Consider the following 15213-nt stretch of genomic DNA (forward strand, 5'->3'; position numbering starts at 1 on the left):
AAATTCACTGTTAATCCTAGTATCTCAGAATACTCACTTTAATATTTTCTTCTATCTACTTCGAATATTTTTACTTTCTAGTACTTATATGTGACTTTTTTTTTTTAAAGAGAGCTGCATCTTTGTGTAAAAATCTGTTAGTCTGCTTTTTTAGATTAGGAGTACTTAATATTTTTACTTTATTATGGAGAATTTCAAACTTATACATAAGGGAGAATAGTATAATGAACCGTCATCCAGTGTCAACAAAGATCAGTCCATCACTAGTCTTGTTTTAAAACATTTCTACTTAGTCACCCAAACTCTTGAATTATTTTGAAACAAATCCCTTAAAAAACCAATAACTTCTTATAAAATATCTAGCCAGTATTCTAATTTCCCCACTGCCTTAATATTTTTGAAGCTGATTTGTTTAAATTAGGATTCCTTCAAGACCCACTTTGTATTTGGTTTCTGTGAAATATGATTTTTAATGGCTTCATGTTTTATTTTATGGCCATGTCCTCTATTTATGGGTAGTTAGGGTGTTTATACTTCTTTTGTTATTATAAACAATGCTGCAGTGAACATCCTTGTAGATGTATCTTTGTGTTTGGTAAATGAAGTTGTAGAAAAAAGGTGGGGTGAAATTTTGATAGGTACTGCCAAATTTTGGTCCAAAAAGGTGGCATCAGTTTGCATTCTCACTAACACGTATGAGAGTTTTTTCCTCTCATTACATGACAAAGGATTAATTAATAGCCTTAAAAATTTGTGAAATAGCTCTTTTTCCGGCTGGAACCATGGAGGGTGCCAAAGAGAAGAAAAAGAAGGTTCCTGATGTGCCAGAAACTCTTAAGAAAAAGTGAAGGAATTTCATAGAACCAAAGATCAAGCGCCTGAGAAAGAAGTTTGCCCAAAAGATGCTTCGAAAGGCAGGGAGGAAGCTTATCTATGAAAAAGCTAAGCACTATCACAAGGAATATAGGCAGATGTACAGGACTGAAATTCGAGTGGCTAGGATGGCAAGAAAAGCTGGCAACTTCTATGTACCTGCAGAACCCAAGTTGGCATTTGTTATCAGGATCAGAGGTATCAATGGTGTGAGCCCAAAGGTTCGAAAGGTGTTGCAGCTTCTTCGCCTTCGCCAGATCTTCAATGGCACCTTTGTTAAGCTCAACAAGGCTTCAGTTAACATGCTGAGAATTGTGGAACTATATGTTGCATGGGGATACCCAAACCCGAAGTCAGTGAATGAACTGATCTGTAAGCGTGGGTATGGCAAGATCAATAAGAAGCGAATTGCCCTGACAGATAACACTTTGATTGCACGATCTCTTGGTAAATATGGCATCATCTGCATGGAGGATCTGATTCATGAGATCTATACTGTTGGGAAACGCTTCAAAGAAGCAAACAACTTCCTTTGGCCCTTCAAATTATCTTCTCCATGAGGTAGAATGAAGAAAAAGACCACCCATTTTGTAGAAGGTGGAGATGCTGGCAACAGGGAAGACCAGATCAACAGGTTTATTAGAAGGATGAACTAAGGTGTCTACCGTGATTATTTTTGTAATCTGGTCAGTGAGTAAAACCGTAACTGCTTTCAAATTGGAAAAAAAAAAAAAATTTGTGAAATAAAGACAGCACTTCAGTCAGTAGAAAGATGAGCACAGATTTTGAGCACGCCTTTCACAGTGAAAGACATGTAAGTTGTCTAGAAATGTATAGAAAGATTTCAAGCTCCTTCATAATTGAAGGAATGCCAGTTTTCACTCAGCAGATTGGCAGACATTAAAAACTTAGATAATAATCTGTCTTTATTAGGTATGTTTGGAAGCAGTTAGGTGCAGACACAGGTGATAGTATCTTCTTGCTCATTAAATCGTGCAGATTGTTTGCTAAGATTATACATCCTGATTTTCTATTAAAAAATCTAAAAGGATTTAGGAATAATACAAGGAGTCTTTTAGTTGTGAAGAAAAATAGTGAACACTTTTTTAAAATAATTTTTATTGTGCTTTAAGTGAAAGCCTACAAATCAAGCCAGTCTCTCACACAAAAACCCATATACACCCCGCTACACATTCCCAATTACTCTCCCCCTAATGAGAGAGCCCGCTCTCTCCCTCTACTCTCTCCTTTTGTGTCCATTTCACCAGCTTCTAACCCCCTCCACCCTCTCATCTCCCCTCTAGGCAGGAGATGCCAACATGGTCTCAAGTGTCCACCTCACCAACATCCCTATCCAAACCATTGTCCAGTCCAATCCATGTCTGAAGAGTTGGCTTCGGGAATGGTTCCTGTCCTGAGGCAACAGGAGGTCTGGGGGCCATGACCCCCGGGGTCCTTCCAATCTCAGTCAGACCGTTAAGTCTGGTCTTAGGAGAATTTGGGGTCTGCATCCCACAGCTCTCCTGCTCCCTCGGGGGCTCTCTGTTGTCTTCCCCGTCAGGGCAGTAATCGGTTGTAGCCAGGCACCATCTTGTTGTTCTGGTCTCAGGATGATGTAGTCGCTGGTATTAGTGAACATTTTTTGAGTGCTTGTCTGGCACTGTTTTAATGCTTTTCTTGTATTGTCTTAGTTTAGGTTCCCCTGCAAACAGAGCCTGAGATAAGGACTTAGGTGCAGACAGATTATTGGGAGACAGTTGTTGGAAGCAGGAGTGGGGGATCAGTGGGGAGAGAGTGAAGGAGGAAAAGCCAACATAAGGGCGTGTTACTGAGGTTTCTGCTGTGGATAACAGGAGCTCGGGTTCCTTTGGACCTACGGAGAGGCGTACAGAATGCCTCCCAGAATTATCCACCTGAAGGTGGGAACCCACGAGTTCCTCTCTCTCCTTGGTGCACAGTTACCCCGCTGCACATTCTGGTGCTCAGGCAACCTCCCACAAGATAGGAGAAGGTCTTAGGGATGGAGTATAGAAAGTCTACAGTATCAGATGGGATACTTGTTACAGTGAGATGAGTTGAGCTCATGAGAAATTACGCATTGCTGCTGAAATCTGGAAGGCTAAAGACTTGTGATTTGGGGCATCAGAATCATCTGCTGTGGGTGTTAACTTACTTTAATTCTTCCAACAACCTATTTTTATCAAACACTGATATACAGCATTTACTATGGCCCAGGCACTGTTCTGAGTACTTTATAAATATTCGTACATAACGTTGCCTGTGAGATAGTCCCATTATTCTATTTATAGTTTAGGAAACTGGGTCACAGCATTTAAGAAACTTGAGTAAGATCGTATAACTGGATCTAAATCAAACCCAGATGGTTTGGCTCCAAAGTCCCTGCTGTTAAGTATTACACTAAAGTCATGGAAGCTATTTTATTGGGATTGAGCCAAAGCAAACTTTACTGTGATGGAAGTAATGAGCCCAGCATCCACTTGGTTATCTGGCAGTTAGTAGGACACTGAAGGTATCTTTGACAGGCTGGTCTTGTCATCTGTACATAGACATCTTATCTGAATAAGGAGTTTGTATTAGTTAATTTTTTATATGTGTAGGTTTTCTCAGTTCTAGTATCAGTCTCTCAAGGATAATGACCCCATTTATTTTTTTCATGATTTAGTATAGACTCTAGTGTTTACTGAAAGCGTTAAATGCTATGGTTTATTTGGTTAGCATTTATTGAGTACTTTCTGTATTTCAGACACTGATTTAGTCGTTTTTATCCTGCTTCTAAAAGGCTGCACTCAGTAGTATGCACAGTGCTCTGTATTGAAGGTCTGGTACATTGCTTAAAGAATCAACATGACCAGTGATTTAGTGTTTTATTTTAGTTGAGCTGCTTCTGAAAAGCTTGTTGTATGTTGGTATATGTTGGTGTGTTGAGCATCAGTTTATGATTATATTTTATTATAGTTTATCTATTCTCAAATTGCTTTCTCTTTCATGGTTTGCCTTTGAATCAGTTATGAAGCATTATTAGCCAGAGGACAAACTGGAAAATGGCAAGATGATTTTGTTGCTTAGATGCAGAGATATCTGAGTCTCTTTGTTTGGGCAGTAATACTGTAATATCTGTATAGTTTTATAAGACCATCACCAAATCTTGGTTTTTGGTAGGTGTGGGCTGGGTATTGGTTAAAGTAGGAAGTGGTTGTGGATTTTCTTTGCGTTTCATTTATCTATTTGATTTGGTAAACGCTGCTTATTACGTATCATGCATTATTCTAAGTACTTGATACATATTAACTCATTTAATCTTTTGGGAAGATATTGTTATTTCTATTTTATAAGTGAGGCAAGTGAGGCACAGAAAGGTTAACTAACGAGCTTAAGGTTAGGTGGCTAGTTAAGGGGCAGAGCTGGGGTTTGTCTAGGTAGTCTAGCTCCAGAGACTACTTTTAACTGCTATGATACTAAAATCCTTCCACTGTACCAGTTTGAATTCAGTAATCTTGTCTCTTCATCCCTGTTCTTAAGAAAAAGAAGGAGAAAATCCAATTCAGAGAGGGAAAGATGGCAAGCCATAGATACTGATTCGATAATGCATGCTATAATTCTGATTAGGTATTTGTAAAATGCTTTATGGGCATTGTGTTGGTGTCAGACATCTTAAAATGTTCTAACTAAATTCTCTCTTCCTGTCTTCGTAGTTACTTATATCAGATTGCACACCTTGGAGATGATGATGAAGAACCTGAGTTTTCATCTGCTATGCCTCTGGAAGAAGGAGACACGTTCTTCTTTCAGCCAAGACCGCTCAAAAACCTTGTGCTGGTCGACGAGTTGGATAGCCTCTCTCCTATTCTGTTTTGCCAGGTGTGGGCCTTTCCAGTCACCTCCATAATGAGCAGAGATGACTATTTTTGAATCTATAGTTTAATGAGGTTAAAGTTTTTACTCCAGTTAAAGTCTAGTCTGTGAAATAGGTTTGTTAGCATGCTCATGAAATCTCCAAAGTGTAAAGGTGAAGCAGCTAGAGATAGAAATTTGGGAGCTAAGACCCACTGCATAAATCCTTAGGCTCTTTTTTTCTTTTTTAATTATAAAACTTATGAAGTGTAAAATATTAACATACAAAAGATGAGGGGCTTGGATCTTCTTCACCTTCCACTCCACTGAGACAGTTGGTGTTAAGTTCTTGTGATTGCTTCCAGGTATTTTCTCTGCATCTACAAGCGTATATATATTTGTATGAAATCTTTTTCTTTTTAATTTAATGTAAATTGGCTCATACACTGCACAGTATTCTGAAATTGACCTTGTATCATTTAGCTGTCTATGTATAGCTGTATTTTAACACTTATATCTCATTTTAACACTCAGTTCCTCTCGAAAATATTTCAGAGACACTGGGATCAGTCAATAACTTTTTAATCACATCCTCAGGGAGGAACCTGAGGTGGTACAGATGAAGATTGTACACTCAATTGTAGCAGCTAGGGATTTTACCATGGCATTGTGTTCTGGATTGCAGGGGTTGAAGTGACCACTGAGGACCACCCTGTCTAGTTGATCACACTTCAGTGGGAGAGATGCTTGCTCATTGTGTTGGGGAAACAAGAAATCATCATTCAGGCACTCCCTGGTGTCATTAACCAGTTTGAAATAAACTGCTTTTGTTCTTCCTTTTTGAGAGTGGGGTTAGTTCTAAGGGCAGCAAGAAGTAAAGCCAAAAAAACCAAACGCAGTGCCATCAAGTCAATTCCGACTCATAGCAACCCTACAGGACAGGGTAGAACGGCCCCATAGAGTTTCCAAAGAGCGCCTGGCAGATTTGAACTGCCTACCCATTGGTTAGCAGCCGTAGCACTTAACCGCTATGCCACCAGGGTTTCCTAGCAAGAAATAAGTATGAGTAATCCCTAATTTGATTGTTAGTGATTTTTCTCCCATCATTGGAATTTGAAGAAATAATTGTGTAAATAATTTGCAGATTAAGAGTAAAATTAACAATTTAATTATACAGGAAAGCAGCTAAATGTCCAGGTTATCAGTATGAAAACACATGGCTTCCCCATTTGGTGACTAAACAACCAGATGCAGAGTTGGCCAGTTACATCATAGGAGCGTCTGTAGATAAGTAAATAAGGCAACTGTGGTCATATGCAATCTAGCAGCAGGTCTAACGAGTAAAATTTTGAAGTAGTGATGAGGATAAATGATAATTGGAGGTACCTGCAGACTTTAATGTGATATGAATAGATTTGGTTTGTATTAGTGACAAAGTCACAGGTACTAATAATACTGTAGTTTATTACCTTTAATGCTAAATTCCAGTTAAAAACCAAAGCAAACCAAACCTGTTGCCGTCAAGTCGATCCCGACTCGTAGCGACCCTATAGGGCAGAGTAGAACTGCCCCATAGAGTTTCCAAGGAGCACCTGGCGGATTCGAACTGCTGACCTTTTGGTTAGCAGCTGTAGCACTTAACCACTCTGCCACCAGGGTTTCCAAATTCCAGGTAGAGGTTATTATATAACACTTCATGTCACCAACTGTAAAAGGTTGTTAGCTTCAGAACTGATTTAAGCCTTTTGTCGTTAGAAAAACTCTTGCTGCTTCAAACTGATTCACGTTTTTTCCCAAGGCCAGTTGATAAGTTCAGTAAACTCAAAGTTTGTCCCTTGAAAATCAGGGTTGGGTGTGAAAGACTTAGCACAAGTAGACATCTTTTTTTCTTCTACTTCCTTTGCAGATAGCCGATCTGGCCAATGAAGACACTCCACAGCTATATGTGGCTTGTGGTAGGGGACCTCGATCATCTTTGAGAGTCTTAAGGCATGGACTTGAGGTAAGATTGGAATTTCCAGACCATCTCTAGGTTTTGGGGAAAGAATTGCCCGGGCAGCCTATGGCTTTGATGTATTTAATGTTTCTATGAAAGAAAGATTATTTTCTTCCCCACATTTCCCTAAAGTTTCTTGATAAAATCCTTTGATGTACAAAAGTTTTTGGTTTTGATGAAGTCCAAATTATCTGTTTTTTCTTTTGTTGTTCCCATTTTTGGTGTCATGTAAGAACCCATTGGCAAAACCAAGATCTTGGCACTTGACTGCTGTTTTTTTCTAAGAGGTTTATTGTTATATTTGGGTAATTGATCCATTCTGAGTTAACCTTTATGTATGGTATGAGGCATGGGTCCAACTTCATTCTTTCGAATGTGGCTATCCATTTGTTCCAGCATTTGTTTGAGACTGTTCTTCCCCCATTGAATGGATTTTTTTGACATCCTTGTTGAAAATCATTTGGCCATAGATGGTTTATTTCTGAACTCTCAGTTCTGTTCCATTGATCTGTATGTCTTAAGAGGGCTTTGATTACTATAGCTTTATAGTACATTTTGAAAACAGGAAGTGTGAATCCTTCTGCTTTGTTTTTCTTGTTCAAGATTCTCTTGGCTGTTTGTACCCTTTCCAATTCCGTATGAGTTTGGGATTGGCTTTTCCATTTCTGTAAGAAAAAAAAAAAAAAACCTGTTGGAATTTTGATAGGGATTGCGTTGAACCTATAGATTACTTTGGGTGGTATTGATGTCTTTTATTGTGTGTTTTTGTATGTGTGTGCTTTATGTGACAGTTTACATTTCAAGTTAATTTCTCATACAAAGACTTATACACATATTGTTTTGTGGCATTAGTTGCCATCCCCACAATGAGACAGCACACTCCCCCTTTCCATCCTGGGTTCCCTGTGTCCATTCAGCCAGTTGCTGTCCCATTCTGCCTTCTCATCTTGCCTCCGGACAGGAGCTGCCCATTTGGTCTCATGTACTGATTGAACTAAGAAGCACACCTGTCACATGTATTATTTTTTGTTTTATAGTCCTGTCTAATCTCTGTCTGAAGAGTGGTCTTTGGGAACAGTTTTAGTTCTGGGTTAATAGAGTGTCCGGGACCATAGTTTCGGGGGTTCCTCCAGTCTGTCAGACCATTAAGTCTGGTCTTTTTATATGAATTTGGGTTTTCTGCTCCATACTTTTCTCCAGCTCCATCTGGGACTCTCTGTTGGGTTTCCTGTCAGGGAGGTCATTGGTGGTAGCCAGACACCATCTAGCTCTTGTCTCAGACTGCTGGGGTCTCTGGTTTATGTGGACCTTTAGAGTCTCTTGAGCTAATATTTTCCTTGTATCTGGTTTTCTTCATTCTCCCTTGCTCCAAATAGGATGGAACCAATTGATGTAGGTATTAGTATCTTAACAATGTTAAACGCAGGGTATATTCTCATTTATTTAGGTCTTTAATTTCTTTCAGCAATGTTTTATAGTTTTCAGTGTACAAGTTTTTTACCTCCTTTATTAAATTCGTTCCTAGGTATTTTATTCTCTTAGCTGTTATTGCAAATGGAATTGTTCTCTTAATTTTCTTTTCAGATTGTTCATTGTTGGTGTATAGAAAGAACTGATTTTTGTGTGTTGCTTTTTTTTTTACCCTATAATTTTGCTGGATTTGTTTATTAGCTCTACTGGCTTTCTTGTGAATTCTTTGAAATTTTCTGTATAAGATCATGTCATGTGTGACTGGAAACAGTTTTACTTCTTCCTTTCTGATTTTGATCTCTTTCATTTCCTTTTCCCTAATTGCCCTGGCTTGAACTTCCAGTATAGTGTTCAATAGCAGTGGTGAAAATGGGCATCTTTATCTTACTGATCTTAGGGAGAAACCTTTCAGTCTTTCCCCACTTGAGTATGATTAGCTATGTTTTTAGTAAATGTCCTTTATCATTCTGTAGAATTTTCCTTATATTTCTAGTTTGTTGAGTGTTTATCATGAAAGTGTGTTGGACTTTTTTGATGATGAAGTTTTCCAGGATTCTCTTAGCCATGATCAGGTCTTCTCCCTGAAATTATTATAGCAGTAAACTATGAAAAGATTAATGCTTTTCATGAATGTACTTGAGTTCTTTCTACAAAATACTGTTGAACCATATAATGTGTTAAACTGTTTAATTTATTCTCTAGGCCATAAACTTTTTATCTTGGAATGGTTTTAGATTTACAGAAGAGTTACAAAGATAGTACAGAGTTCATGTGTAACCCGTGCCCAGTATTCCCTTCTAGATTATTTTAGTTAATTTTGGATAGTTCATTCACCCTGTTGTTGGAGGGCCTACAGAACATTCAGGGAGATACAGAATCTAAACTTTAAAAGCACAAGTCTTGTAAGAAAGAAACAATTCCTGAAATCACTTCTGTAGATAAGTGCCCTAAGAGGTAGTGATACTTGAGAGTTTATAGGAGGAAGATACGGCTGTCCACCAAGTAGATAAGGGAATAGTTTTTTAAGGGATACAGCATTTGAATTGGTCCATAAAGAGAGGTAGGATTTGGCCTTATGGAAGCTAGGGAAAGAAATGGGATGCTAACTTAGATTGCCTGTTTCTTTCCCAAGTGCTTACTCTCCTTTCTGAGGAGGATGTAAGCATGCCATACCCAAAGGAAGCATACGTGTTTGCCTGCAACAGCTGTGCCCACGGAAATATTCCATGACTTCTTGCTAAAGTTGGTCCTGGGCACTGCCAGCATCTCTAATTTTTTTGGTTCTTACATTCTCTTTCAAGTAGCTGGTTCCATTCTTTTTTGTTGTTGAGAATATTTGCAGCAGAACATACACCATCCAATTCAGCAATTTCTGCATGTACAATTCAGTGACGTTGATCATATTCGCCAAATTGTGCAACCATTCTCATCCTCCTTTTCTGAGTTGTTGCCCCCCCACTAACATAAGCTCTCTGCTCTCTTAGGTTCTTACCTAATTTTTCAAGTTACAGTTGTTGATTTGATCCATATAGATAGTTCTTAAAAGAGTATAATGCTCAAGGCAGGCCTTTTTTACTAGCTAAGCTAGACCATTTGGTTTTAAGAAGACTTCAGGGGATATTTTTGGTTAAAGTTTTAAAGATTATCTCAGGACAGTAATTTCAGGGGTTTATCCATGGTTCCAGGAAGCCTGGAGTCCATGAGAATTTGAAATACTGTTCTGCATCTTCCCCCCTTTGATCAGGATTCTTCTATGGACTCTTTGATCAAAATGTTCAGTAATGGTAGCGGGGCAGCATTCAGTTCTTCGGTCTCATGACAGAGGAGGCAGTTGTTCATGGAGGCATTTAGCCACACGTTCCATTTCCAGTTCTATTAATCCAACATACAGTCTTAGCATTGCCTTTGTGACCTTTTTCTAGTATAGTTGTAAACAAGCAGCTGTGTTCCGTGCTCATTGGATTTGTGACTTGCCTCATCTCCTGTCAGGTGTCAGAAATGGCCGTCTCTGAGCTACCCGGTAATCCCAATGCTGTCTGGACAGTACGTCGTCACATTGAAGGTAAGCAGCCTGTTCCCAACAGTCCTAATGAGGATTAGGGTGCCGTTGATGAAGAATGCTTAAGAGGCTGCATTCACAGTAATTCTGTCACTTTCATCTAGCACCATTTATTAGAGACTTTTTTCTGGCCCAACACCATGCTTTTGAATCTTCCAGTCAGCATGCCTTCATCTACCTCTTTTTGTGGAAGTGGGTGAGGGGGCATAGGGTAGCTGTGAACATTCTGAGTGCATATACACTTAGTATTGTAGAGCTATCATATGTGGCAGAAACCCTGGTGGCGCAGTGGTTAACTGCTATGGCTGGTAAACCAAGAGGTTGGCAGTTCATGTCCTCTAGGCGCTCCTTGGTAACTGTATGGGGCAGTTCTACTCTGACCTGTAGAGTCGCTATGAGTTGGAATCAACTCGACAGCAATGGGTTTGGTTTGTTTATTTTTTTGGTCATATGTGGTGTCCTTTGGCTTTATATTCGTCTTTAAAGCACTGATTCCTTCTATGTAAGAGCTGTGGTATGGGGGAAAAGTTGTTGCTTCCTCATTTTTCTTCAATATGTTCTCTAATGTGCTGAAACCAAAGTAAGCAGTGAAATTGAAGGTGTTCTTCCAGGTATTAAGAGATTTGGTAAAGTTTATTAACTAGTTCTATTCATGGGTGTAGTTATGCTTAAGGAAAGCAGAGATAGATTGAATGAAATAAGAATTTTAGAGCCAGTTGAAAGGTGGAGAGTAGGGAGAGGAAAGGGAGTCTGATGAATTCCTGGTTAAAAATGGTCACCTTATTCTAAAACTTTTAAAAACTAAAAAAAAAAAAAAAAAAACACCAAACTCATTGCTGTTGAGTCGATTCTGACTCATAGCGACCCCACAGGAGAGGGTAGAACTGCCCCTTAGAGTTTCCAAAGAGCACCTGATGGAGTCAAACTGCCGACCTTTTGGCTAGCAGCTTTGGTTAGCAGCCATAGCACTTAACCATTACGCCACCAGGGTTTCTGCGCTGTAGTGCAACAGAAGAAAAATCTTGTGACAATTGAGTTTCAGTGTCAGACAAATAGAACTCAGTTCTCATTTTCCCTCTGATTCACTTTGTGACTATAGGTCATTTCATTTCCTAGACTTTGTCACCTTCTTACTCCCTCAGGAATGGTGAGTAAGGTCATGCTGGCCAGCATACAAAGCTTTTTTTTTTTTTTTTTAAAAAGTCTTCTTTCTGGTATTTACATGTTTTGGTTGTGTGAAACAAATTTAAGGGAGCTAGGAAATGTGTAGGAGCTAGACTTCTTTATATTAGTGGGATACACATTTTGATGGGTTTTGTTTTCATGTAGGCATTGGAATAAAATCTGAGTTGCATAGAAAGAAAAGCAAAAGTGAATAGTAAGTTAGGCTCATTTTATCTGTGAGACCTTGATACATAAGAAGATAATTGGTAATTGGTTTTGAAAGATTTCCAAATTGTTTATAATGTCCACGTAAAGAAGCAGCTGGTCAGTGTTGATATTCACCTGTTAGATTGCTAACTTATTGGTATTATGGCTCTTGAAAACATTGCCTGTACTGTTGGAAGATCCTTTGGCATAACCTAATGTACTCTTCGTGTATATATATACGTATATACATATATACATACACACTTTTTCTTTTTAAATAAACTTTTAATTTTAAAATAGATTTAGATGTACCAAATTAACCCTTTATTTTTAAGAAGGCAGAAATGATGGCTCACAGGGGTTGACTCCCAAGCCAGCACATCTAGGTAATAAAAAAAAAATAGGGACTGAAAATCCTGTCTCCTAAATCCCAATCCAGTGCTCATTTTGACTGACTGCAGTGGGAATCTCTGGGTCCTGCTGGTTTTTATCAGGATAAGTTCTATATGCTCACCCTACAGTTGTTTGAGTGCTTGCCCACGTACTCAGAGTGATTAAGATACGATCCCTGCCTGACAGCACTTGCCATCCAAAAAAGACTAGTATACAAAACTATTTTGTGTTCTGATGTGATGAGAGGCACAGCATATTGCAGGAGGGGTGAGAGGAGAACATTTGGACATACCATTGAGAGTCACAGAAAGCTTTTTGGAAGAGATGACATTTGAAAAGTTAGTGGTAGACAGTATGTTGCATGATGGTACTTGTAGCTGAAAATTTTTTTCCCCGTTAAATATCAAGATCTAGGAAAGAACTACATTCTGATAAATTGTACTCTTCAAAAACTACAATTATGACTAATCACCCACAAAATCGGGTCAGGCTGTCTCTGTTAATTCTTTTTCCAGATACCCCAAGTTACAGTTCAGTGAACATCCCTTCTGTTCACACATGCTGCAGTCTTCCAGGCAAATACTAATGTTGGCTGGTACTTGGTGATGCACACTACCAATACCAAGCCTTTTTTTCTCTTCCACAGGTGGCTGGTGAAGGTGCTGATCACCACAGGTGTGTACCTACTGCTAGGGTCTACCTTGGGGCCTTGTAGTTTACCCAGGGAGAGGGACCTGCGTAAAATATTGAGGCCTGATGGTATCTCTTAGAGGGTAACTTTGCAGCTGGCCATCCATGTGCATTATAATGATGCACACCCATCTGCCTGTATATTAAGTGGTCTGAGGCAAGAATCAGTTTCTCTTGGCTTCTCCCACAGAACTTGGAAAAGAATGACTAATTTGTCTTTCTAAGCTGAGCTAGAAAACCTTAGCTTCACACTCTCCTGTAGAGTTTTGTATATTCCAGATATACTGACTGAAAGATCAGTCTCTAGAGAAAACTTTTGAATATATTCAGGACTGCATTAAGGCAAGACAAGCACCAGGTAGTCTGAATGTAAAGGAAGAATGAAAACTCAGTCCCTAGAGAAAACTTGAGTATATTCAGGACTGCACTAAGGCCTGACAGGCAGTTTTGAGAGAGAGAATGAGGTATTAGAGGGTTAAATCATCTGGATGATCTCACTTTCCGTTTTGGAGTGAGCTGCTTATTGAGTCTTAGATATAGATACTAAGGCAGGCGAAGTGAAGTATTTCCTCTGTAGAGTCCTTTAACAGTGCTAATACAGGTATATTTCCTATTTAATTGACACCTAAAGATTCATTCTCACACCCTTACAGATTCTAGCGCCCTTTGATGAGACTTGGAACCCCTAGAAAAATGCTACATGGATATTTATAGTTCCTAGTCATTCACCATAACTGCAGCTTAATTTTGTTCTGAACTCCAGCTTTTAACCTGTCACCTTAATGGGACATAAAAGCAACTAATCTGCCAGTTCTACTAGCTATAGAATGGGAGAGGTGAAAATTATAGTGTTCTTAGTATTCACAGGGTAAATGGGTATTTTGAGGGAATATGTGATGGAAAGCGGCTTTCAAATACCAGCCATTGTTCTCCTGTTCGTTGGAGTTTATTAGCAAAAGCATGACCCTATTTAAGTCCACTGGCCATTTCTTTTCCTTTATACCTTAGTGGTGTGGGACCTCGGTCAAGTGGAAGATAAGGGCCCAAGCAGCCTTCTCTCTTCCCTCCTACCAGTCTCTTGTGTATAAGTCAAGGTTTACTGGTCTCTTTCTGGAAGCCACTTTTTTTTCCTTGGCCCAAGGAAGAGACCAATTAAAGCCCTTGGTTTAGCTTTAATTTCCTCTGACACAGCTTTTAAGGCATTAGATTCCAATAATGAAAACGGGAAAGGATACAATGTTTATGTAGTGATAAAATTTAAGCAATTTTTGTTACTTTTACCCACCAGAACTTCCTGTTCAAAAACAGCTAGAATCAAGGCACCAAAGTTGGTGCCACGTGCAAACAGATTTTGGTTTTGTTGAAAGCTATTAAAAGACATCCATTTCAGGGACAACCATGTCCTTACTCATATTTTCTAATAGTGAATAGTGCTAAGTCTTAAAAAGCTATCCTATCGGGTATCCCCAAAAGTATTTGATACGTGTTGATGGTTATAACAAATAACCAAAAGCACGTGTCAGCTCATCCAGTGTTACTCCTTGTGATTTGGGAATTGAACCCTTATTCTGTGGATTCCTGGTTCTGGCCATTAGAGCACACCCACTGGGAAACATCTCCTGATCTTTGCCTTTAGCCGCCCAGCACAACATGTATTAACTAGAACGAAAGTTTAATAGCTTTCTATATAAAAATGCTGAATCTGGCCCATGAAATTGATTTTATGTCCTATTACAAGGTCAGAACACGCTGTAGGATACACCAATGATAGATCTTCACTTGGGCCCTCTTTCCAGTAAAGAACGCCGATTCTGCTGAGTTGATCTAGTAACGTTAGTTCAGCTAAACTGCATTTGGAGCCATCAAAATCAAAACTCCTCTCCATGTGGGTGGGGAAGGCCAGTGCTGTGGCTGGGCTCTGATAGGTACTCAGCCAAATAGAGGGTCGTTTAGCTGCTTCTGCTAGGAGTGAGGCAGCCACTCCTATTTAATATCTGGTTGGCTTGTTACTCAGTACCTTGTTTACCTGGTTTTGGGGTACAGAGGATAGAAAGGGGGGAGTTGATACAGAAAATTCAAGTGTAAAGTTAGAAAATCTCAACTCTAAAAAATAAACATGGCTTTATTTAGTATTTATCAAGCTTTATGCTAGAATTATGCTCGATACAGGAGACATACAGAGGCTGTTTCATATTATGTAATGGATTATATGGGAAATAGATGACCTTTAAACTATGAAATTTGCATGAGAAACTTTTGAGGTTTCCTTATACCTCAGGTTCTCTGACCTCCTTGAGCAACTCAGTGTTTATCCAACTATATTTCATTAAATGAAAAGCAAATCCTAATTGGATTGCTCATGATCACTGGGGAATTGTATTTTTTAAATAAACAGTTCCCCTCTACCCTCTACTTCCCAGTTATCTAGCGTTCTTACTATTAGAATATGACAATATGCTAGGATTCTCAGTTTCCAACTGTAGAATGACAGTTCACAGAAGCTTAAGTA

The 15213-nt window shown here is 39.0% G+C and overlaps 2 protein-coding genes across 7 annotated transcripts in view; both read left to right on the top strand.

The window, feature by feature from the left end:
* SF3B3 (splicing factor 3b subunit 3) overlaps positions 1-15213 on the top strand; it is a 54655-nt gene that overhangs the window by 17541 nt on the left and 21901 nt on the right. For 5 of the 6 annotated variants that reach the window (XM_023556672.2, XM_010596810.3, XM_010596809.3 and 2 more), the window contains 5 exons: positions 4587-4752; positions 6632-6727; positions 10181-10253; positions 11367-11397; positions 12661-12689. In XM_023556672.2, the coding sequence (XP_023412440.1) occupies positions 4587-4752; positions 6632-6727; positions 10181-10253; positions 11367-11397; positions 12661-12689 (395 nt within the window). The remainder of the gene's footprint in view (positions 1-4586; positions 4753-6631; positions 6728-10180; positions 10254-11366; positions 11398-12660; positions 12690-15213) is intronic. The other variant, XM_003417074.4, reaches the window with a different exon arrangement.
* LOC100669495 (large ribosomal subunit protein uL30-like) lies at positions 646-1559 on the top strand. Its single transcript, XM_064273795.1, has one exon. The coding sequence runs from the start codon at positions 903-905 to the stop codon at positions 1431-1433; it is 531 nt and encodes a 176-aa protein (XP_064129865.1). The 5' UTR covers positions 646-902; the 3' UTR covers positions 1434-1559.

Source organism: Loxodonta africana, chromosome 21 (genome assembly GCF_030014295.1).
Source record: "Loxodonta africana isolate mLoxAfr1 chromosome 21, mLoxAfr1.hap2, whole genome shotgun sequence".
Taxonomy (NCBI): Eukaryota; Metazoa; Chordata; class Mammalia; order Proboscidea; family Elephantidae; genus Loxodonta; species Loxodonta africana.